At 43.7% G+C, this 25958-nt stretch overlaps 1 protein-coding gene across 2 annotated transcripts in view; it reads left to right on the top strand.

Moving 5' to 3' along the window:
* The window catches only part of CPNE2 (copine 2), a 147533-nt gene that overhangs the window by 43117 nt on the left and 78458 nt on the right, over nt 1-25958 (top strand). For both annotated transcript variants that reach the window (XM_060253957.1, XM_060253958.1), the window contains exons 3-4: nt 13922-14101; nt 15847-15921. In XM_060253957.1, the coding sequence (XP_060109940.1) occupies nt 13922-14101; nt 15847-15921 (255 nt within the window). The remainder of the gene's footprint in view (nt 1-13921; nt 14102-15846; nt 15922-25958) is intronic.

Here is a 25958-nt window from a genome sequence, read left to right as displayed (position 1 = left end):
CTGGGAGTGACAAAGGATAGCTCTAGGAATTGCTGGAAGCCCTATGACAAAACCATAAAGTTTCTGGTGATTGCTAGAGCTACCCTTACTTGCTTCCAGTAAGAACTTTCCATAAGAATACAAGGCTGTTTTGTTGTTGTTGTTGTTTTAAATCTCCTGCTGTCACTTAGAACAGCAATGGGCAGTGGTACCTGGGGGTGATCCTTTCCTGCAGGATCAGAGCTACTGGGTCGGTTGCACAGCAGAACTGGCAGAACTGCCTTGGTAGTATGCCACCCAGGGCTTTTTTTGTAGAAAAAGCCGAGCAGGAATTCATTTGCATATTAGGCCATACCCCTGACACCAAGCTAGCGGGAACTGTGTTCCTGCTAAAAAAAAAAAAATGGACTGGTGCCACCCCATCCCCAGTGTGAAAGTCAGGTAAAGACATCTTATTGGGGAACGTGAGACAATTCTATTTGGACAGCAATGGAAAAGCTGAATGCAAGAAACAGAACGGTAGGTAAAGGGTTGTCTCCCTGTTGTTGTGGGAATTTTACAGTCATCCCAGCACATGTCTGTAACTGCTAAAACAGAATAACAAGAGGATTGGAAAATAGCAGTTTTGACATCTCTTCAACTGAAAGGCTAATAAGTATCTTGGACATTTTCACTAAGCCCTGTATAGCTTATTTCCGCACAGTCCCAGCATCTGAGCTGGGCCACTCAGCTTCAGCACCAGAGTGGTCTGTCATATAGAGGAGGCCTGCTTTTGCTAATGCTAGATTACCATATTGAACATGTGAGGTATCTGTGTCTTGGCACACAACTTGATTGGCTTAAAGCCAGCAGAGACATTGATAAAACCCAAATTAGGCATAATCTATTTATTTAGCTTATTTATGATTTTCCTTTCTCACCGAGATGCAAGGTGAGTTACAGAATACAAAAAGGATTAGGGGGAGTAATCGGCAGTGTAGGACATCAAATAAACAGTGTAATATAATTAAGAGTTCAGAATCAATGGCATAAGCAACATTGTGAAGATAAGTAAGGTTGCCTGGCATAGCTGGCAGCCAGTGGGAGTCCAGAAGAGCACAGGCACATGGGAGTAGGCGCTGTCAGGCAATGGAATCATATCATTTCCCAGGAAGATCCAAAAGTGATGTCATTCTGCTCTAGGAATCACTGGAAACTATAGAGTACTGATGGACAACAGGAGCTTGGATGGGAGATATCCTGCCCCCAGTGGGCAAATGGTAAACCTACATATAAGATATACAATGGACAAAGCAAATGGATACTGCAATAAGACTAGGAATACAAAATTAAATAACAATGTGAACAGCCAGTTGTCCAGGCTAGCATAGTACCAGCAGTGCAGAATATGGGATTACAAAGGGAGAAGCAATGTGGTATCCACTCCCATAGGAAGATACCTTTCTGGAAGGTTTTGTTCCATTACTGAACAGTTCCATTACAAGAATGCATTCCTGAATATTTACTTTGCATATTTTTTTGTTTAACACATGGCTGCCCATATTATTTTCCTGACCCAAAATGGCTTGTGGAGGATGTGATTTGCCCCATTAGATCAGGAAAACGGTGTGGGGGAAAAGCTGAAACCTCTCCTGTGGTCCGAATCCAGATTGTGTCCCTTTGGCAGCTGCACCAAGACTGGTGGTCATGTGTTAAATGCCATGCCTCCTTCAGGCCTAAGTAGGGCCATTTGGATTGGCTAAGGGCTTCAGCATTGTACCCAGTGTACTGTGCTTCTTTCTTTCTTTGCTGACTCTGAAAAGCTATTTTGTCAGAGTCAGCATGTTTATCTTGAAATGTGGTGATGTCACTGTTTGAAGCAGGGCAAACAGCGAAGAAGGGGTTTTGCCCCCAAATTCTGTTTTTGGGGTTCTGGAAGAATCTGGCTATGGGAAGCAGAATAGATTCTAGCCTTACATCTCCCTGTGGGTGTTTTAACTGTGTTTACAAAATATATTTTAGTGGGTCACTGTGAGTCTTTTGAGTTTCTTGCTGAAGAATAGGCAGCTTCCCAATGGTCAAATACATTTAAATATTTTCTAATACTGAATTAAAAAGATAATTTGTGCTGTTTTTTTCTCTGAGTCATGCCTTTGCATGCATTCCAGAAGAACCAACCACATGTCCAAATGGTGATTATACTTGTTTCTGAAACCAAATAAATCTGTCCCCTCATTCTCTATTTGCAACGTGGTGCCAGGTCAATTTTCATACATTACAGCCATAATCCCAGACGGAAGGAGGCAGGCGTAAGTCTACGCTGAAATTAGTGGCTTTAAGCATGCCTTAAGTATGGAATTGGATAGTGAGCTGTTTCTTTCCCTCCGTTGTGCAGCGGTTATTGAGTGGATCTTATAGTTTAATCCATGCTGGAGGTTTTGGGGAACTAGGATATTTTCATAAAGGAGATTTAAACAGATTATTTAAAATCAGTTTCAGGTATAAAACAAATTGCATGTAATTGCATGTATAAAATGTGCCTTGGCTAGTATGTACGATACTGTGCTTGCTTCAGAATTTTTCCTGTCTTAATAGCATTAATGTTGATCAAAAATCATGAAAAGGGGATCAGACCATTTCTTGGTGATGCATATGAAACACTACTTAATCCTACTGGTGCTTGGCTATGCAAATGAACTTTATCTAAAGGTATTGCTTGAGCAAAGTGAGTCAGATCCTTCAATCTGGCTGTGATTCGACTCCCCCCCCCCTTTAACTCTTTCAGGGTACTCGGAATAAGAAGGGGTTCTTAGATGGCTTCATAGAACTCCAGTTCTCAGCATTCATTAGTTAACAGTGCTAACTGCTAAATGAGTTCAAATCTGCTTTGAATTTACGTGTCTGTGCTGCTTTGACCAAAATGGAAAATTTATGACTCCTGCAAGTCCTGAGGTACTAATGGGTACATTATGATGGGTTTAACTTGCAGATGGTCTGGGTTGTCCAGGGAAGTTTATGCTAGTTTAAAGTCTTTTGTAGTGCAATTCTGAACAGTCATTCGCAGTAACAATTAAATACAAAGTCAGTTCAATACAAGAAAGTAGTGCTGGGATTGCACTGGCCTAGCCCCCTGCCGCAATCACTGAATGGTCTGCATGAGGCAAACACACTGAGAAAGTGCCCACACATGGACACCCTCTCCCAGTGACCAGCAGTATTCCCAACTGGGATGCCTGCACAAGGTTGCTTTGTGCCATGTTTAGACTCTCCCATTCCCTGCATCTCTCCCTCTCTGTTTTTAGGTGATCTGTGGATTTTGGAATGATAATAAGAGATGAACTCTAAAGCTCTGTGAAGGACATCTAATAAATATCCCATAATTTGTCTCTTTATGTGTAATATTAGATTAAAAAATTCTGGGCAGGATAGCAGTTTCTTTAAATCAATGGTTTTCCAGGGCATTTTTGTAGGAAAAGCCCAGCAGGAACTCATTTGCATATTGGAGCACACCCCCTAACATAACTGTTTCACACAGAACCTTTTTGGTAGAGAAAGCCCAGCAGGAACTCATTTGCTTATTAGGTCACATACTCCTGACACCAAGCTGGCTAGAACTGTGTTCCTGTGCATCCCTGCTCAAAAGAAGCGCCTGTGGTTCTTTTGAGCAGGAATGCTCAAACCGTTAGTTGATACCTTCAAGTGGGTCTCAAACTCTTTTGGAGCTGTCATTTTTTGTAATTTTTGTTTTAAGGACTTGTGGCTAGCACACATGGCACTAGCTGGCACACTATCAGGAGACAAATGATTTGGTGTTATGACAATTTATGTTATGGCGTTATGACATCATTTATGCAATTGTAAATGATGTCATGGTGTTGGAGCAACACTAGGATTCACCTAAGAGTGTTGCTCCAGCACCATGACATCATTTACAGTGGCATAAACTGCAATGAGAGTTTTGTGCTGATTGCAATGATGTCACTTGCAGTTTTGTACCAGAATGCTATGTGATGCCAAATCCCCCCTTTCCTCAAAGTGCTGTCAAACAATTGGCCTAACAACACCATATATGTGTGTGTGTGTGTATGTATGTATGTATGTATGTATGTGTATGTATGTATATGTATATATATATATACACACACACATACACACACATTTCACAAAGTGGGGCTCAAAGCAGTTCACAACAATATTAAAACAAAGATAATAAATATAGATAATAAATATAGATAAAGCAGTATAAAATACGGAGTATAAAAAGCAAATAATTTACAATTGGTAGGGGTAGATCTAGCATTAAGCCCCCAACAAATTGGAAAAAGGTCACTCTTATGGGCCCTGTGGAACCAAGGGAGGCCTTGTGGGTCCTGGATCTAATCTAAGAGGGCATCCCACAAGAACAGTGCTACAGTTCAGAAAGCCCTCACCCAGGTGGATTCCAGATGTGTTACCTGAGGGCCCAACACCACTAGTAGACCATGAGATGATGACCACAGTTGCCGAGGGGAGTTGTAAAGGAAGAGGCGGTCCCTCAGGTATGACAGTCCATATAAGGCTTTAAAGGTCAAAAACATCACCTTGACTTGACCCAGAAACCAAAAGGCAACCAATGCAGCTGCTTCAAGACAGGCTGTATATGTGAAGACCAGGATGACAGTCAGAAGCCTGGTAGCTGCATTTTAGACAACCTGAAGTCTCCAAAAGGCAGCCCTGCATAGAGCAATTTGCAGTAGTCTATCCTGGAAGTGACTGTGGCATGAATCAGTATGGCCAGGTGTGGTTGGGACAGATGGGGGGGGCTAGCTGACAGGACTGGTATAGATAGAAAAAAGCCTGAGACCTAGATCCTATCCAGAGCCAGAAGCTGCAATCCCTTCCACAGGCCCAGTCTTGCCCAGCCTCATCACTTTAGTCTTGGATGGATTCAGTTTCAACCAGCTCTGCCTCAGCCATTCAACCACAGTGTCCAGGCACTAAATCAGAGAAGAGAGAGCTGCTTCCCCAGCGAGGAAGAGCTGAGTGTCATCAGCATACTGGTGGCAACCAACTCTATATCTCCTGACGAGCTCCACTAGAAGGCACATATAGATGTTAAACAACATCAGGGACAGAACTAATCCCAGGGGTACCCCCAAAGGCTGCCCCAGAAGACTCCCTGACTGCAGCCTTGAAGAAATGAGGCAAATTTAGGTAAAGCTGTGTCGCTAATCTCCAGGGAGGCCAAATGGTACAATGGTACAAAAATTGAATGACCTACTATCAAATGCTGCAGAAAGATCCAATAAGATTAGAAGTGCTGAACCGCCTTGATCCAACTGGAGCCAGAGGTTATGCAGAAGAGCTACAAGGGCTGTCTCTGCCCCACATTAGGCCTGAAGCCAGGCTGGCATGAACTGAGTGTGAAAGTCTCTTCCAAAAAGACCTGAAGCTGTTCAGCAACTGCTCTCTCAGTCACCTTTCCCAGCTGTGGTAAATTTGATGCTGAACATTGATTGACTAGTTCCTTTTTTCTAAGGGTTTTCCAACAATGTTCTAACTATAGCCTCCATTAAGGGAGTAGAGAAGCAACTCTGAGAGAGAAACAAATTAGTGATCTCTCTCATGTAGGCTTCCCAATCCCCAGAGCCCAGCGGGGGATCCCCCGGTTTTACAGGCTTCCCCCCTCCCCCAGCCAGCTGGCCGGCGGGGGAAGCCCCGCCCCCAAAGCCATTATGCACTTCCATGAACGAGTCCCATAGGGAATGATGGGGATTGATCTGCGGGTATTGGGGGCTCTGGGGGGGCTGTTTTTTGAGATAGAGGCGCCAAATTTTCAGTATAGCATCTAGTGCCTCTCCCCAAAATACCCCCCAAGTTTCAAAAGGATTGGGCCAGGGGGTCCAATTCTATGAGCCCCAAAAGAAGGTGCCCCTATCCTTTTCTATGGAAGGAAGGCATTTTAAAAGGTGTGCTGTTCCTTTAAATGTGATGGCCAGAACTCTCTTGGAGTTCAATTATGCTTGTCACACCCTTGCTCTTGGCTCTGCCCCCATGTCTCCTGGCTCCACCCCCAAAGTCTCCTGGCTCCACCCCCAAAGTCCCCAGATATTTCTTGAATTTGACTTGGCAACCCTACTCTCATGGGACCTCCTGTCACCTCCTGACTAGATTTAATCAGCCAAGAGGGACAGGGATCCAAACAAGTTGCTCTCACAGCATTCAGGACCCTGTCCCAACATTGAGACTGGCTGAATCTGTCCAGAAAAGGACCAGATAAAGCCAACGGAGTCACCATATCACAAATGGCGTTCAAATTGGAGGTGAGGGTCTGCCGAAACTTCAAGATTTTACCTAGGAAAAAAGCTTTCAAATAAAGTCATAGCTAAGAGCAGGGCTTTCTTTGTATGAAAAGCCCAGCAGGAACTCATTTACATATTAGGCCACACCCCCTGACATCACCATGGTTTTACACAGGGCTTTTTGTAGAAAAAGCCCAGCAAGGACTTATTTCCATTTTAGGCTACACCCTCTGATGCCAAGCCAGCCGGAACTGTGTTCCTGCTCAAAAAAAGCCCTGGCTAAGAGTCATATCACCAATATTTTGAGACTCTTATCAGTTGCTGCACCACCCTAAATAATTGTGCTGGACGTGAACTAGCAGATGCGACAGAGGTGGAAAAGGAAGCCTTCTTAACCATCTTCACTGCCATTTTATAGATCCTCAGTTGGAATCCATAAGGTGTCCTTGTGGCTTCATCATGAGTTCGCTGCCAAGATCACTCTCTCTGTCTGAGCATCCTCTTTAATCCTCTGAGCTCCTCAGTGTACCAGGGAGCATAAGAGTTATGAGAGTGCAGATGGCATGGGGGAGCAATTTGGTCAATGGCCTCCTGAAGATTCCTATTCCAGATCTCAGTAAGCTCATTGTGGGAACTGCTGAAAGTTCCTGGGAGCTCCTGCAGAGCATTCTGGAATCTTCTCCAACCTAGATCTAACAATTCTATGCCCCCCGCTCCCATCCTCTGCTGATGGCCACGGGGGACCTGGCAACCCTATGTGCAAGTAGCTTCGTGGGTCCTGGGTCCCATAAGTTTGCTTTAGATTGGAGGCAATGTGGTTCATTGAAAATGCTTTTGGGCTGGAATCTTGAGTGCCAATCCTACTGCAGCCACGTAAGTATTGGATGGACTTAAACTAGTCATTTGCTCTCAACCAACCTGTTCGATGGGCTTAACATTACAGTATGAATGGGCTGCAAGGGAGGATGAATCAGGAAATGCTGTTACAAGTGCTGTGACTTAGTCGAGAAGGGCATGGAACAGATTCTGCTAAAATGAATAAAAATGTATGAATATGGCAAAAAAAATGCTAGGATGTAGCCTGCTGAGTTGTAGCATAGTATATCATTCAGTGTACCACGGAACAACAAGTAACAATCAATTCTGAGTTTCCTAGGTTGTGCTATGTAATTACTACTAATACGTAGCTGATTATTTGATTGCTATCCTCCCAAAAGATCGTGTAGGAAGCTGTTTTGAGGAGATAACGTTCGTTTTCTACTTTTTCCCCCTCCCCTCCCCGACAGCTGGTTCACAGTTACTTGCTGTTCCATTTCCCTACCAATCTTCCCTGTATTTTTAGCAAAATTACCATATTGTTGATGTGCTTTTCCAAACATTTCTCCCATTTTTTAAAATAAATTTCAGCAGAGCTTCACTCCCTTCCTTCTTCCCTCCTCCCTGTTTGACTCTCTTCCTCCCCACCCCTCACTGGGAAACTATTCATAGCTTTCAAATGTTGACAGTTTTGGTTAGATATTTTTTCTTCCTCCTGCACCAGAGCTCATAGACTACAGAGTAAAGGTAGAATTGTGCACTCAATGAGTGCTTTTATAGCTGCAGAAAACAAGAACTAGTGGTTGGATCTCGGGAGGATTGAATGTTGTTTAGATGTGTTCTAAAATGCTAAGTCTCAAAATAGCTTTGAGATTACTTGACTCAGGTTGAATTGATTCTTAGGTTTGTCTGGCCCTTGATGGAGCATCTTGTAGGATGATTTAAGTGTAAGGCATAGCCCTTCCCCACTTACTTACCTGGGGTGAAGAATTACCACCCCCCTGCTCAGTTTTTCTCCCCTGAGGAAATGAGGAGTGAGAGGAAAAATGACTTTCACATAGTGGCACTCTTAAGAATTTCCACTAGTCTCTGTGGACATGCTAACATTTGCTTTTTTTCCATAGAATTTTATCATAGTTTTTGTGAAATACTAGAGACTTCCCTGTATCACTTCTAGTTTTTAGTGGAAATGACAGTGTGCTGGTTCGATGCTAGTGTGCATTCATTCCACCACATTTTGGCATTGAACAACAAGATGGAATTCTAGGAGGCCTCCTGCTATAACAGGCAGCCTGGTAGCCATAATGGGGAAATAGGTTAGAGCAGGGGTGTCAAACTTGCAGTCCAGGGGCTGAATCAGGCCCCCAGAAAGCTCCTATCAGGCCCCTTTGCAAATGGTTGTCGTCTGCTTCCTTCTTTGTCCCTTGTTTCCTTCTATATCACAGCTTGCTTTGCCAGGCTTGCTCAATTGCACAGGAGACACAGAGCAAAGCCTCTATTTTCTCCATTGGCTGAGGTTCCTCCCTTGGGGAGGAAAGGGGGAGGGATAGCTTGCTTTGCCATTCTGTCTCAATCACACAGCAGAACTACTGAGTCAAGCCTCTCTTCCTTCTGTTGGCTGAGACTCCTTCCCTCCTGGTCCCCTGGGGAAGGAAGGAAAGAGCCAGAGCTTCCTTTGCCCAGTTTCCTGGATCACATAGGAGAGATACAAAGAAAGCACCATTAAGACCAACAAATAAAAAAGGTAAAGGTAAAAAAGGTAAATGTTGTCCCCTGTGCAAGCACTAGTCGTTTTTTGACTCTGGGGTGACGTTGCTTTCACAACATTTTCATGGCAGACTTTTTGCGGGGTGGTTTGCCATTGCCTTCCCCAGTCATCTACACTTCCCAACCAGCAAGCTGGGTACTCATACTAATGTATTAATCATGTTTTATTTTAAGGTTTTTAAAAATCTTTAATTGTGCCTGTCTGTGTCTTTTATAAAGTTTATATCTCTGCTATGTGGCATTACATTTTATGACACACATGGCTTGGCCTGACAAGGTCTCATTTATGTCAGGTCCGACCCTCATAATAAATGAGTTGGACACCCCTGGGTTACAATGTTGCCTAGAACTGACTTCACATCCTTCTCAAACCCCACCCTCTCCAAGCACCACTTCCTAAGTCTTCCAGTATTTGCCAAGGCAGTATTAATAAGTAAGTCAGGGATAGGCAACCCCAAGGACATGTTTACACACCAGGCCGTTTTACTTGGCACCCAAGAGCGATATCTCTCCTCAAGCAGCTGACATACTGGCAGCAGTATTGGGACCAGTGGTTCAGAAGAAGGCATGGCTTATGACCATCATTACTTTTCAGGCCTGCTCATATTGAACTCCTTTGGGCTTGCGAGCTGTCCCTCTGTGGGTGAACATCTGCTTTGCGCTTATTTAAATTTATTCATTAAAAAGGTAAACCTGCTTTTCTCTCAAATGATGGGACTTAAGGAGGGTAACATCAAAAACAGCATGAAACATTAATCCTTGGAAACAACAGAATTAAAAACTGCCATTTTTTAACACCATGAGTAGATGTGTGGAATCAGCGGTGGGACAAACAACTAAACCCTAGAGATGCTTTTCAATGTCAAAATCAAGATGGAAGCGAGGGAAAGCAGAGGAGGAGGAGGAAGAGGAAGAAGAGGAGAGGAGGAGATTGGATTTATACCCTGCCCTTCACTACCTGAAGGAGTCTCAGAGCAGCTTACAATCTCCTTCCCCTCCCCACAACAGACACTCTGTACGGTAGGTGGAGCTGGGAGAGCTCTGACAGAAACTGCTCTTGAGAGGAACAGCTCTGTGAGAAACTGACAGAGCTCTGACAGAAACTGCTCTTGAGAGGAACAGCTCTATGAGAACTTGTGACTGACTCAAGGTGAAGCCCTTTGGGTGCTGCACCATGCTCCACAGCTGATGAGTCCCAGCCAGATACGTTATATGAATTACATTGGGAAAATCTCAACCAGACTTCTGTTACATGTCTCTTGCAACAAGAACCTGAGAAGGTCTCAGGTGCAGTCTTTGACATCTCCAGGTAAAGGTTCTCTAGTACAGGCCCTGGGAAAGATCTTTTCTCTGCCAGAGACTCTATGAAGCCATTGATGTGTCCTCTTGGTTTGTATTATATATTTTGGGCCCAAGAATGCAGATTTGTGAAGAGGCAAAGAGAAGTGGTACTGGAGAAACAGGACAAAATAATCATAATCCTTCAGGAAGCTTGTTTTTCTATTAATCCCCCCCCCTCGAGACTGTACATGCTCTGCCATGTCGCATAAAACTCACCAAATCAAGTTTTCCTGTATGAATTTACCATTTTTCTGTTTTAGAAGCAAATGATTCTGTGCAAAGGTTTCAGAGTGGGAAAGGGCTCCTGAGGTGAATTTGTGGAGAATGATCCTAATCCAGTAAAAAGAGTACCTTCCATCCCTTTCAGCTTGTTTTCTCAACAAGCTCCACATTGTTTTGCTTCTGTGGAAGTGAGCAGAAAGTTATACAAGGTGGGTATGGTAGTGCTGGGTAGTAGAGGTGTGTAGACAAATTAGTTGTGCTCTGGGTACTAGTCAGACCTTGGCAATTCCAAACAGAGTTAATTTTCATAGTGGAGAAAGTGCTGGTGCCAAAGTGACAGTGGGCCTTAGAAATGTCATAGTTTTCCACAGCCTTTAGCCAAGAAAAGCGTGTCAGGACAGGAAGCCTTGTGTGTCTTGAAGTTTTCTGGCTCAGACAGTAAAGAGCTGTGTTACTCCAAAAACTCCTGCCTGGCACGCACCTACACTACGCTTGGCAGTTGATGCTCCCCTGGGCGCACACACTCCTTGTTCGGGCTGCATTTAGCATTTTGATAAACATCACTCCTGCAATTTTGTGTGTTTAAAGGGCTTTATCTTGGGTCGATTGAAGTGGTGTGGAAATAGGGCTGCTGCGTCACTTTTTCCTTGAAGCTCTTTTTTTTTTTTTTTTTTTTTGAGGCAAGGCTTTGTCCTTTCAGTGTAACTCAGCAACAAGATTTCTGAAAGATAAGGTGCTGGAATGTAAGCTTCACTGGGAGCCATGGTGTCCTCTGACTAAGAAGAAGCATGGACAATATCAGAGGTGTGGGAGTTTGGTCCTGATTATGAGTGATGAGGTGGGGGGGGGGGTTGTAAACACAGAGCTGACCCTTATTACTTCTCAGATAGTATTGCCTCAGGCAGTGTGTTGAGTGGCCAGGGTCGTTGAAGCCAAGTTTTGGCCACATCAAAGCAGGAAATCATTTTGACAAACTCAAGGCCAAGGAATGGAGCCTTCCTCTGAACAGTGATTCTATCTATTGTTAGACCACTTTTTTAGCTGCTGCTCCCAGATATGAAATCCCTCCATCCTGTAGGTGAGATTGATGTTGTTCTTTATAGGTCTTCTGGAGCAAATAGAAATTTTTCTTATTCTACAAGACAGGGCTGTCCTAAGGGTGGCACAGGGCCTACCTGGCACAGGTTTCTCCCACCTTCTTTCAGTCTCATGACATTTCTGGGTTTTGCTAAACTATTCTCAAACCCCTTCCCACCTCAGCAGTGGGATCTTTGGCCGTGTATGCCAAGTTGACTGCTTAAGGGACTGATTTCTCACTAGTGTTGCTCTGCGCCCAGGGCTCTGTTTCCCCCGGCATAAGTGATTGATTTCCCACCAGTTGCTACACAGGCGCATTTTGACCTGCAGCTCCCTCCAGTTCCCCTCATGGCTTTGTGATGCTGTCTTTTAAGAATTAGGAAGCCGCAAGGAGAACTGGAGGGAGCCATGGGTAAAAATGTGCCTGCGCAGCAACTAGTGGGAAATTGATCACTTGCGCCAAGGAAAACAGAAGCCTGGGGGCAGAACAAGGCTAATAAGAAATTGGTCCGAGTTTCCCCGAAAGCATGGGTTCTCACTTTAATTTGTCATTCCTGCAGGATGGCTCTAAAGGAGGACCTTTGTTCTAGAGTCAGGGCTACCTCAAGCAGGTCTCTGGAGAGACAGAATATACACCTGCTAAAAGAATGGGACATCTCTTTGTGTGGTGTTTATTCTCATTCACATTATTGGTCCGACGTATAATATCAACTAGTCTGTATTCCTGGTTGTTGGGAACCTTGCCTTACAGCAACATTGGATGTAGACCAACCTTATTATCAGTGTACAAATGATTGGCCCTTCTGAAGAAGCACCCCCTCCACCACTTCCTAGGCTAAGCCTTGCATATAATGTGAATTGTTATGATTGTGTGCTCTGAATTGCCCTGCAGTCCATGTTGGAACTTCATTCTAGAATCTAAATGTTCCCAGGGCTGGACCTGCCACTAGGCAAGCTAGGCAATTGCCTAGGGCTCTGACCTTCTGGGGGTGCCGAATGGGCCCCCATGTGACTCAGTGACATTACCAATGCGGGGCGGGGGCAGAAGTTAGCCTTGCCTAGGTGCCAGGCAGTCTAGGACTCTATAGAAGAGACCACCTGCTTGAATCTCCCCAGATTGATCCGCATTAGTGATTCAGTATCTCAGTCCTTCTACTTCTTGAAATTGTCAGCATATTTTTCCTCTGCTGTGGAGTTTTGAAGGCTTGCACTAACACAGGAAATCTAGTTGGGTTTGCCAAAAAACTGTCATTCTTCCTGCTTAACTTTTTCTAGGAAGGCGAGTGTCATTAATGAGATAAGCCAATTACATGAAAGTGAAACTTTACTGTAGCTCTCCCGCCTCTTTCCCCTGTCTGCCTATAGCTGAGCAGATGCCAACAAGGCAGATGGAGTGAGCGGCATCCATATCTGTACGAGTTCTATGAAGAGGCCCCATGCTAGATCCCTGCATAATGCTGCTACCAGTGTGACAAGAAGTGGGAGGTGTGAGGGATTTTTGCCCCTTCTCCTCCCTTGGTTCAGTTTTAAAAGTGAGCATGCAGAGAAGTATTAAGGCACTCTCTGAAGCCAGGAAAGCTGATAGTGTGGAAGTACATCCTGGCACCCAAAACTGCGCTGGCACATGGCAGATGAAACTCGCCAAATATTGGACGCTGAATTTGCAGTTGCCGCCTGCTTGGACTGACTCCAAAACTGTTTGCATTCAGTTGCTTTTGACAGAGGGAGGGAAAAAAGAGGGCCAATTTTTTGTTGTTGTTGTACAGTGTGAATGTCTCTTGTATGACTAAAAGGACCTGGTTTCCATATGAAAACTTGCAGCCCTTACTAGCAAAGGACTTCAAACAAAAGGAAGACAGGAAGTTGCCAGAGAATTTTAATCAGCAGTGGTTTGCCAGGGGAAGAGAATGGAAACAGCAAACAACACCTGGGTGCATTAAAATTTTTATCTAGGAAAAATTGTATAGTTTCTGACCCTCAAGTGAATAGGGCCTCACACAGATGCCACCTGTCCTCCCTCACAATGTTTGCCTAGAACTCCCCCCTCCCCCAGCAGCCACATGGGACCATCTCTCTCTCTCTTTTAATTTAAACCCCTCTTCAAAACCCACCTCTTTTGTGAAGCTTTTGGCTTCATGCCATTGTCCCTGTCCCCAGCTGAAACTAAGCCAAAGTATATTTCTCTTCCTCCTTTCTTGCTGCTTTACTCTCTGTTGAGATTTAGAGCATAAGCTCCTTGGGGTAGGGGCTGGGATTTCTGTATGTTACTTTATAAAGCGCCCTGTACGTTTTTAAAACAATGTGATCCTCATGTTCTGCAAGGGGAGGTTGCAGACAGGGCTAAAGAGTTACAGGTCGAACTGAGCACCAAGTCTGGAAGTGTCCGGCAGTCCTGGTCAAATTACAGTAAAATAATCAATTAAAATTATTCACTTCTCACTCTCACATTGTCTTCGTAGATTGACAGGACAGAAACAGCCGTGAACAACCTCAACCCAGCCTTCTCCAAGAAGTTCATCGTCGATTACCGCTTTGAGGAAGTTCAGAAGCTGAAATTTGCCTTGTTTGACCAAGACAAGTCAAGTGTGCAGCTTTACGAACATGACTTTCTGGGGGAATTTTCCTGCACCTTGGGAACGGTGAGTTGTTGCTGTGTCCCAGTAATGCTCAAATGTTTCACGTCTGCTTCCTTTAGGCATTGCAGGCTCCTTGGGAAATAGATAGTACCAGTTTGGGCAATGGAAGAAAGGATAAAGTTGCCTTGAATGTAAGGGGCTTCTTCTAATTTCTGTTGCCACTATGAATGCAGAGGCATTTGTGTTTGTTTTATTTATTATTCATTTATATCCCACCTTTTTCCCCAACGAAGACCCAAAGTGGCTTATGCCATTCTCATATCCATTTTTTCCTCATGACAATCATGAGGTAGGTTAGGATGAGAGAGTCACCCAGCAGCCTTCCATGGCACGAGTGTGGATTCGAACCTGGATCTTCCAGGTACTAGTCCAACACTCTATACAGTGCAGCTGCAAGGAAGCTTTTTCTCCTTGCCTCAGATACTGCATTTACCATCCTTCTCTTCCATAGGCATTTTTTCTTTTCTTTTTAGTTTTTTTTTTTAAATCAGCAGTTGCAAAATTGTTAGACTGTTACAGCGATCAGTTGTCATGATCTTCAGGTTCTCCACTTACTTCTGAAAAAAATGAAACTCCTTGTGCATTTCTGGTCACCAGGGCCCAGTGGTGACATGAAAACAGTGAATGATAAAGTTAGGCCCTTGTGCCTGAGAAAGCGCAATCTAAAACACAACTTAATTTGTAACTAAATACAGGCCCTCCCAATCCCATACAATCCAGAATCAGGCCCCCATACTCCTGACAGTACAGCCTTCTCAAGGGACTGTGCCACCTTTATTTTCACATGAGTAGTGGCTCCTTTGTAATCATCTCTGTGCAGGGCTTTAAAAAGACCAGCAGGAACTCCTTTGCGTATAAGGCCACACCCCCTGACATCATCATTGTTTTGTGCAGAGCTTTTTGTAGGAACCCCCCCCATCAGGAACTCATTTGCATATTAGGTCACACCCCCGGCACCAAGCCAGCCAGAAGTACATTCCTGTGCATTTCTGCTCAAAAAAACCCCTGCCTCTGTGTGAATATTTCCCCCAAACCTTCTTTTTTGAGGGTTCTGGAGTGTGAGGAGAATGTTCAGTGTACTGTGCTGATTGCTTTCTGAGGTGTTTGCTTGGTTGTGTTTTGACCTTTGCTTCTTGGCTTTCTCAAGATTTTCCTTAATCCTTCCTCTTATCCAGAGGTCTGAGAGCCTAGTGAATAGACTTTGAGGCGGATAATTTGGCAGTGGAGGAGAATGTCCGATTTTTCGCTCTTTTTAATTTTGCATTTACGTCAGACTGCCGTCGGCTTAGTTGGGCGGTTGTGATGCACCTGATTAATTCTGTGACTGGATTACGATAAGGCACCAGCTCCTTCTGTAACCCACTAGCAACCTCAGTTGCCGAGTGAACTAGAAAGCCAAAGAGTTGGGGGGTAAATCCCTTGGCTTGAGACAAGGAAGAAAAGTCTGAGCTACATTATGAAAATATCCCCTGTGGAGCTGTGCTATGAAAATGTCTGCTCCATTGTAGCTTTCCTGTCTCTCTTCTCAGCAGTAGGCAAACCTGAATGTTTTCCACACATCCCAGATTGACGTGATTGAGAACAGACTTGTGAACTTGGCACATGGAGTCCATGGCATGTCCAAGGCTACCAGCAAACACGTAGCCAAACAAAGATTTTAACCATGCCAGAAGTCTTATTCCTTAGAACAAGCCTGAATGCCATGTAGAATGTTACACATTTCTCTGTTTTCTGTTCTTTTTCTTTAGATTGTCTCCAGCAAAAAGATCACAAGAGCCCTCCTTCTGGGAAATGGGAAACCTGCTGGAAAGGGAATGATTACGGTATTGTATCAAAGAAAAAGCTTGAATTTTTGATTTAAATCTGAGTCTGCAATTGGAAAACATTGTGCAAATCAGAGCATTTTGCGGGGCATTAATTTTATTTTAACAGCGTGCTTCATTGTGGTGGCACAATTTTGTTTTTATCCTTATGACGTTGGCAAGGGAAGTTGGATTCCTAGCAACTGCAGAAGGTGGGACAGAAATACAGGCAGGTACAGAGGTACAGTACTGAACTGTAGCAGGCAGAAACCCCCTCCCAACACCCTTATGGTTACTCAATCAATCAATCAATCAACATTTTATTTCTATCCCACCCTCCCCGCCGAAGCAGGCTCAGGGCGGCTAACAACATCAAATACAGTAAATTATACAATAAATATTTAAAAACAGTAGCTAATTTTAAACAGTCTAATTTAAAATTTTCTAAAATTAACATTCTGGTGCTATTTCAGCATGATGGTGAAAATTGCTTAGGCGAGTCCCTCTGTCATTTTAATCGGTGAAGGCCATCCCAAAAAGGATGGTCTTGCAGGCCCTGCGAAACTGTTCAAAGTCCCGCAGGGCCCGCACTTCTTCCGGGAGCTGGTTCCATAGGTGTGGAGCTATGAAGTCAGTCCCAGACCCCAAATATATCTCTCTTAGTTCTCAACTGTATTACTTGTTCTTCTTTCTTCTTATTACATGAAGCTCCTCTTCTGCCACAGAGCCCCGTGGTGCAGAGTGTTAAAGCTGCAGTACTGCAGTCCTAAGCTCTGCTCACGACTTGAGTTTGATCCCCCGGTGGAAGCTGGGTTTTCAGGTAGCCGACTTAAGGTTGATTCAGCCTTCCATCCTTCCGAGGTTGGTAAAATGAGTACCCAGCTTGCTGGGGGGAAAGTGTAGATGACTGGGGAAGGCAATGGCAAACCACCCCGTAAAAAGTCTGCCATGAAAACGTTGTGAAAGCAACATCACCCCAGAGTCGGAAACGACTGGTGCTTGCACAGGGGACCTTCCCTTTCTTCCTCTTCTGCCACTACACTGACCTTGCAAAAGAAAAAAAAATGGGGGAGGGGTGTTTACAAAAATACCTAATTGTGACTGGAAATTAGCGCTGAATTCAGTGTTCATATTTTTAAAGAGTTTGATCTGTGTTCCTGGCACTACACTACAGCTGTTGGGAATTGCTTTTACAAAATAAAGGGGAACCCAAATGAGCTCAGAATGGTGACCCAGGGGAAGGAAGGCTCCTGCCCTCACCCAAGTCATTTTCCTGCGCAGAAATATTGCTGAAGGGGGATTTATTCCCTGTTTTTTTCCTCTGTGGTCACAGAATACTTCATACAGTGCAAAAATAGAGAAAATAACCCCCCTCCCAGTGCTGTTTTGGCACAGGATCCCTTCCTCTCCCCCCATCAGTGGCATCTCTAGCCCTTTCAGGATTTATTTTTCAAAAGCCATTCCCTGCAACTGTAGTGTGGCTGTGCAGAACCCATATTTGTCCAACTCTTTAGAAACCCAAAGATCTGTAGAGCTTGACTTTGAAGAAAGTTGGGTTCATGGGGCAACATTGAATGGGGCAGGAAGGGAGAAGCTTTATTTGCACATTTTGGCTTCCACATGAGTAAGGAACCCCTGTATGGGCATGACTTGCAGACCAGGGGTGCATATGCACATTGTTAAAAAGGTAAAGGTAGTCCCTTGTGCAAGCACGAGTCTAGTTACACTGAAATGTTCAGGCTTGCAAACTTTCTTTGGTGGGGTGTGTGTGTGTGTGTGGAATTTGGAGTTGTTTCACAGGGTGATCCAGAGTAGGTCAGCAAAGCCAGGAGGCCAGCAAAGTCAGGAGCCTTCCTCCAGCTGAAATTAGTACTCCTCCAGTTTAAGTGGAGGAAGGGCTTCCAGCTTCACTGAGTGGAGTAGCAGAATACAGGCTATTTGTCTGCCATCTTGACTGCCTCACAGCAGTACTACAGTATACTAAACAGGGCCAGATTAACAATTAGGTCAAGTAGGCACTGGCCTATGGGCCCCCATGTCTTTAGGGAGCCCGGGATGGCTTTCCCTCCGGCTTGCAGCCCTCCCAGCCAGCAACTGAGCCACTCTTTGCCCAATTTCCCTGGTGCGGCTGCTGCTGGCATTGTCACCAAATTTGCCTCTCTCTGCCTCCTCCTGCAACTTTGTCAAAGGGACTTTTGAGAAGGTGCCTGCAGCTGCAGCAGGGATTGTGGGCAGCGAGGCAGCTGCTCCAACTCTGAGATAATTTGCAAGGGCCCCCCCAAGATTTTGGTTGCCTAGGGGCCTCCACAGGGTTTAATCCGGCATTTACCGGTATACTAAAAATGGAGAGACAGTTCAGCACTTTTGAACCTCAGCAACTTGGTAGGAAAAACTATGCTTCAGTTTTCCACATTAGGAACAGTTGTTAGGCTTTTTGCTGGGTGGTGTCTGAAGTAGTTACATGATTGCTATTTTTAGAAGAAATCACATATAATTATATTAGTATAAAATCATATGTAGAGAGAAACAGAGAAACAGCATACCCCTACACCAATATATATTTTTGTTCAGATTTTTGTGCCCTCTCCCTAACTGTGTCTGAGATCGCACCAAGGTAAAAGGCCAGAGTTGTGAGGATGATAGCCAACCAGTTGCTTGTGATACAAGGGCTGGGACTTCCTTCCTAGCAACAGGTCTCTTAGCAACAAGTTTTCTTCTCTTGGACACAGAACTACAACATATGCCTTTTCTGATCATAGATGTCCTTGGCTAGTTCTGCAACTGAACAGAAGCAATCTCAGCTTTTAAAATATATACTTACAAAATCAGGAAATGGACAGTTTGTTCGGCGCTCATAAAATAATTATAGTAAGTCAGAGGGTTGCCATGATGTTGTACCAGCAGACTTTCCAGTTTCCTGACACATATTATAAAATGAAAATTTGGAACAGGCAGAACATTGCAACCACATTCTGAACTACAGGTGGTAGTGTTTTTTCTTCTTCTTCCAGTTTTACTTTTAAAATGTCAGCTAGAATGTGGCTTGTCTCTTCAACTGTAGAAGCAACTGTGGTGGAACTCTTTGAGAAATGTCTTCTGTATGGGGGCACATATATGCACATGCACCTGCCTAAAATTTGCAGATGGGGGATATTGCAAAGTGACAGTATCAAGTGATTCTGCAAAGAGGTAGAAGCATCTAATTTTTCACAAATACTTTTAAAACAGAAATGCAGGAACCTGCTATCTCCAGAACAGCCCTGTATTTTAAAACATGTAGCTGGCTCAATACATTCATTAGTGCATGCCGTCCCCCACTGCTCATGGAAGCATGTGCAGCTCCTAGTAGATCCATGACTTGAAGAAATGACATGTAAGTGCCAGCTGTTTCAAACAGTACCCCTGCATGGAAGGTATTGCAGAGCCCCTGCCACTTATGTGACCACAACAGCTCTTCTTCTAACAGGCACTGTACGAATGCAGGAAGCCACCATCCAGTTCAAAGTGTCATCAGTTATACAGATGAATGTGTGTGTGTGTGGGGGGGGGGGAGCTGGGATTGTGCCCACAGGCCTCTGTCCCCAACTTCCATGCAGTCAAAGCCCTGTTTGCCTGGCCTGAAAGGCTAGTATGTACCTGTTTTGGTTTTTTTTAAAGATGTGGATTGGTGTAGGTCCCAGAGCATGCAGAATTAATGAAAACATAAAGGTGTAGAGCAGAGTCAGCAGGCATGATAGCAGTTGTCTTTGGCTATATTTCTACACTTGGCAACTGTCAGCGCAGACCTGTTGCATGGGGATCCCTCATGAAAGATCCAATTTATACTATTTGAGCCACCAGTGATTCCTGTCAGGCATCACTTTTCCCCTTAGCCTTGGACAGTTCCACAAGGACCAAATGGCTTTCCCTCATTGTTACTTAAATGCATATTTTTAGATCCAGCAATGCGCAAGTAGAAACTAAACCATCTTAGCACAGTGAAATTGTACTTGTATGCAAGGGGATGTAACATGATTATAAGCATCATTCCTATGACCATTCTTAGAACATAAGAACATAAGAGAAGCCATGTTGGATCAGGCCAACGGCCCATCAAGTCCAACACTCTGTGTCACACAGTGGCAAAAAATGTTATATACACACATACACTGTGGCTAATAGCCACTGATGGACCTGTGCTCCATATTTTTATCTAAACCCCTCTTGAAGGTGGCTATACTTGTGGCCGCCACCACCTCCTGTGGCAGTGAATTCCACATGTTAATCACCCTTTGGGTGAAGAAGTACTTCCTTTTATCCGTCTTAACCTGTCTGCTCAGCAATTTCATCGAATGCCCACGAGTTCTTGTATTGTGAGAAAGGGAGAAAAGTACTTCTTTCTCTACTTTCTCCATTCCATGCATTATCTTGTAAACCTCTATCATGTCACCCCGCAGTCGACGTTTCTCCAAGCTAAAGAGTCCCAAGCGTTTCAACCTTTCTTCATAGGGAAAGTGCTCCAGCCCTTTAATCATTCTAGTTGCCCTTCTCTGCACCTTCTCTAAAGCTATAATATCCTTTTTGAGGTGCGGCGACCAGAACTGCACACAGTACTCCAAATGAGACCGCACCATCGATTTATACAGGGGCATTATGATACTGGCTGATTTGTTTTCAATTCCCTTCCTAATAATTCCCAGCATGGCATTGGCCTTTTTTATTGCAAACGCACACTGTCTTGACACTTTCAGTGAGTTATCTATCATGACCCCAAGATCTCTCTCTTGATCAGTCTCTGCCAGTTCACACACAGTTCTTATGCTTAAAAGTTACGTAAAATACATGTAAACCAAACCAAACATGTTTCAAATGTGAGGCCTTCTCACTTTAAAGAGTTTAAATACTAATTTTTAAAGAAACCGAATACGTTTCAGCCGTGAGGCCTTTCTCACTTTAAATTTAAACCAATTTAAATTCCAATTTTTAAAGAACCATTGATTTATATCAAGTCAATCATGGTACTTGCTTTACTTCTTTACTTCCTGTGTGCCAATTAATACATTCTTTTCTTCTCCTGAACATCTGATAGCTGATGATATATTTTGTGTGTGTGTTTCAAGTCTGTTTTATTTCAAAGGGTTTGTTTTGATTATTCATTGTAAATTGCCTTGGGGGCTTTATTATTTTCTTTAATGAAGTGGAAATATAATTGGTTGGGAAGACACCTGATAGATACCAACCTTGCTGATGCAAAGCAGGTCCGGATTTAATGCCAGGATGGGAAGCTGCCGCCAGCATCCCCTGCCTTGAGTTCCAGCAGGAAATAAAATACAAATTAAGCAAATCGGTAGATTAGATTCTTTCCCCATAATGTTGCAGTGGTCCCAATAATTGTTTTAAAAAGCTCCAATAAATGTGCAACACAGGAAACAGCTGTTAATTTCAATCCATCTGGATGGTGAATTGGAAAGTCTTGAGTGTATGTCTATTTTTTCCTGCTGCTAGAAAATCTCAGTGGCATCTTAGTAGGTAATATTATAGAAAACGAGTTTTGCGGTCTAGAAACTCTGCATCCAAGCTCATCTCAGGCAAGCCCCCCAAAGCAAAAAAGTGGGTCTGAGTGGTATAATGAACAATCCTATGCCCACTTATACAAATCAGTGTTTCTTTAAAAACTGGGATTTAAACTGATTTAATTTAAAGTGGAAAAGGCCTCCTGGCTGAAATGTATTTGGTTTGGTTTATGCGTCTTTTATGCGACTTTTAAACATACCTGGTTATAGGAATGACGCCTGTAACTGTGTAACATCCCCTTGTATACAAGAGCTATTTTACTGTGCTACGACAGTTTGTGTATTGCTTAATTTGGGGTTAAGCCCCGTTAAATTTTCCTTCTGAGGGAATATGCAAATAGTGTCACCCTCTAAAAAGGGCCACTTCCTCAGCATTTGTGGGGTAATCTTTGTTGAGCCATGTTGAATCTAGAACAAGATTGTGCATTGAAGAAGGAGCCACCCCCAATTAAATTTTCTTATACACTGTCTTGAGGATCCTTCTGGACTGAGAAGCAGGGCAACAATAAAATTCATTATATACATCAACTGTAGTGTCCTTGTCAGGTGCATGTGGTCTCTGATGGTAATTTCATGCCCAGTATTTAAGATTTACAGTACTGCAGTCCTTCCCTCTATTATAGTGATTAATTTGATGCATTTTGGTTGATGATTGAATTCAGTAGGAAATAAGAGAAGCGCACTCACAATATGGTAGGACCAGCTGTGATTGCCACAGCAAGGGCACCATCATGCACAATTGATGTGGAACTCTGCCCTAGAAGGCTCCTATTATCCCCTTGCATTTAGCCTTCTTAAAAGTATTTTGTTCCAGAGGGAATTTATAATATATAAAGGGACTTTTTCTCCTGCAGATTCTTACTGGGTTTTTTTAAGTGCTCTTTAATCATTTTATTAATTTAATTATTTTATTTCTTTTGTTGATATATTACTGTTTTTATGATTACTTCCTGTTGTTCTCGCTAACACTTAATAGGATATGATCTATTTCCCGAAGTTTCACTTACAACTTCTTTGCTTATTGCTGCTATTAAAAGGCAGGAGACAGATCTTAATAAACCACAGAGGTAATATTTTTCAACTGGACGGAGGCCAGCAACTTTGTCTTTGCGATCCTGACCTGTATTTCATTCCTTGTGTGTTTATTCGTTAAAGATGGATGTCCCACCTTTACTCACGAGCCCAGGTCTCTTTAACTCCTCTTTTAAAGCAGATCCTCTGCTCACCCAACCAGAAGTCAGATGATCCAAGGGGCCAGGAGGATTCTACCAGCACCAGTGTCTGACTCTCTCTGGCTCAGCTTCTCTCCCTGTGCAATTCAGTGAAGAACTGAGGTGGTTAAAGGATGGGCTTTTCCTATTCTTTGGCAGACAGTGGCTGAAATATCTCTCTTCGAAGGGGGATCGGTGGCCCGGTAGCAGCCCTTTAGGGGCTATAAATGGTGCGTAAGTGCTAGAGTTCAGCAAATGTTCCCTTTCTGTTGTTCATTTTGGTGGTAGTTTATATTTTAGTCTCAGAAATTTGTTTACATTTTAGTCTCTTCTGTTAGTGTATTGCAGCAGGACAAAACAGAAATCCAGTGGCGCCTTAAACACTTAACATTTATTCCAGTATCACCAGAACTCTTCCTCAGATGCAAGAAAGAGAGAAAATCATGTAAAGTTGCAGAAAGGTAGGGGAAAGGGGAAGGAGCTGAGCAATGAGCCAGCTGGGATCATGATTCTGGTGTGATTCTCAAGTTGTAATGAATGATCAGAGAGCTCAGAGGTTCTAACTGCACAGGGAAGTGGCTGGAACTGAGCTCTCATTTTCTGATCCCAGGCCTCTCTTTCCTCAACTTCTCCCCCTCTCCCCCCTGCAACTTTCCTCAAAATGAGGTATTTTCTTTCTATTGTATTGAGGGTTGCCAGTTTCCAGGTGGAGCCTGGAGATATCCTGAAATTAAAGCCAGACTACCCAGATCAGTTCCCCTGGAGGAAATGGCTGATTTTGAGGGTGGACACTGTGCCATTATACCACACTAAAGTCCCTCTCCACGGCTTCACCCTCACATCTCCAGAAGTTTCTTAACCTGTAGCTGACAACCCTAATATCTGAGAAAGAGAGTTCTGATTCACAAAATTTATTCCCTGGAATAAATGTGGTTAATCTTCAAGATGCCACTGGGCTTCTGCTTTATTTTACATTTTAGTCTGCCTTTTCTGGCTTTCACTGTTGGCTTTGTAGTCTAATAGATGAAACATCCAACATCTATATATGTAGTGCTTGTACATGGACACATGGTAACGTGGAAAAATCAGCATACCATAGATGGGAAAAATTCAGTGCAATCTGAAACTGAAAATGACATGTAAATAAAGTATTGTGGGGTTGATTTGCTCCAAGGAGAAGCAAAACGAAAATATGATTTTGGGAGTCCAAGCAGTCAGGATGAAAACTTGAGAAACATCCCTACCTTTTCCGAATCTAAAGGCCAAACTCACAGTAGGTCTTTTGTCCAGATTGGACCAGAGCTCTGCCTGCTTTGTTATGCAAATTGCCGCCTGCTCTGATTTGTCTGTGCCACGGTGGGCTTTCATCCCTTTTCCTGATCAGGCACGGTCAATTAATGCCACTTCTTCTCAGCATGGCTTCCCCCTGCACACAGTCAGTCTCCAATCAAGCAGGAAATTGTACTGGTAGGAAATAAGCCCAACTTGCATAAAAGTTTTTTCCCCCTAGTGCCTTGGCAAGTTCAAAGCCAGCTGCAGAGTTGTGCAACTAGTTCACAGTTCAAAGTTCAACAGAGGCTTTTGTTTTCTCACTCCCTATGGAATCAGGACCCCTGGTCTATTTGGGAGTGTGTCACTCAGACTATTGCTTGCACTACATTACCTCGATCACAGAAGCTTTAAGCCACTTCCAGCAGAATATAATTAAAGCCAGGAATTGGTGGAAGGGATCTCATTAGATTCTGAAAGTCACATGGTCTTCATTGGTATCACACAACAACCTTGGGTGGGCAAGTAACATGGCCTGCATTCAGAATCTCTTACAAACCCCCAGCTTTTTAAACGTTCTGCTTCACACGTTTCTCTTTTTGCAAAAAAGGATTCCTGCAAGGAATGCAGGAGGGATCCCTTTAAATATGCTTCCCTGCTGCCATTCGAGCATTGGGGATGGGATGTGGTACAGTTCTTTCATGCTTATATGAAAGCACAAGCGCATGGAGAAATCTCTACAAAAATACTTCAGGTTGTTTATGTCCCATCGTTCTTCTGTGGAGCTCAAGGTGGGGGAACACATGAAGATTCCAAGAAGTCTCTTCTGCAGGTTATAACCATACCTGGACCTGTTAACTGCAGCAAGATGATTGGATCATTTGTCCTCAGATGATATTATTAGTTTTGATTTATTTGTAGCATTCATATCCTTGCTTTCAAAAAACTCCCCAGGAAGTCCCCAGCATAAACTGACCACCCTAAAACAGGATTAACTTCAGCAAGATTTCTGTATTGCATAACTTCAGTCTATCTTTTAGGACTGTAAAGTTCCTGTGCAGATAGAGGAAAAGAGGGGGACCAAACTTTACAAAAAAGAGTGATCTGGCATATACACTAGCCGTGTATTGTAATAGGATCCAGTGTCAGGATAGGACTTGGGGTAGCTAGTTTCAGGTTTCCCCAGCAGACCTGAAGATCACTGATTGACTTCTCTCTCTCAGGGGCCTAAGTGTACGTTCTGCTACATTCAAATCCGCCCAAGTCCCATCAAGCATGGGTCCTGCAAACTGGGAGTTCCCCGTTGAGACTGAGATTCCTCGAATCATGGGGGCTCAATTCAGATTAGGATTGTGGCTCATGGGGAGAGGGGGTTTAAACCCTCCATACACACACATTGAGCCCTGGGAGCTGCTGTTTGCTGCATTATGAAAAATGACATATAGCTCAGTGGTGCATGTGTAACTGTAACCCCCAGTGTGGACCCATGAAAAGTATATATCGTTAGGGCTTCAGCATCCCTCAGCCAGGTTGTTGTGAGGATGCCAGGGGTGAGAGGAGAACTAAGTGTGGTGTCCTGAGTTCCTAAGAAGAGAGGTAGGGTAAAACTATGATTAAATACCATTCTAAAATAGTGGTCATGGGACAACTTTGCCAAAAGTTCCCCTGCATCTCTGAATCTGCTTTTAGTGATAAGCAGTTTGGACTTCAAGTTTTCTTTAGTGAGTGGCTTTTGTTGTACGCTCTCACTAATGGTTGCAGTTGAAATCCAGAAGGTATTTCTCCTAGAACAATGGTTAACGACTCCAAGGTTCAGTCCCCACTGCCCCCTGTAGCAATTGGTTGGGCTTTTCATTGATAGTGCTGTGGCTTATCTCCACTGTCACAAGATTGGTGTGTCTGCCTTTTCTACCAGCTGCACCTGTACATAGAAAGAAAGTCTTATTTCTTGTGATGCCCTGTCCTGTCATTTGACCTTTTGGGGTACACTTGTCTAGCGTCTGTTGATATTGCTTCCAACTGCCAT

This window comes from Heteronotia binoei, chromosome 14, assembly GCF_032191835.1.
Source record: "Heteronotia binoei isolate CCM8104 ecotype False Entrance Well chromosome 14, APGP_CSIRO_Hbin_v1, whole genome shotgun sequence".
Lineage (NCBI taxonomy): Eukaryota > Metazoa > Chordata > Lepidosauria > Squamata > Gekkonidae > Heteronotia > Heteronotia binoei.
The sequence above is the reverse complement of the archived record's forward strand: the minus strand, read 5'-3'. Positions and strand labels throughout refer to the sequence as shown.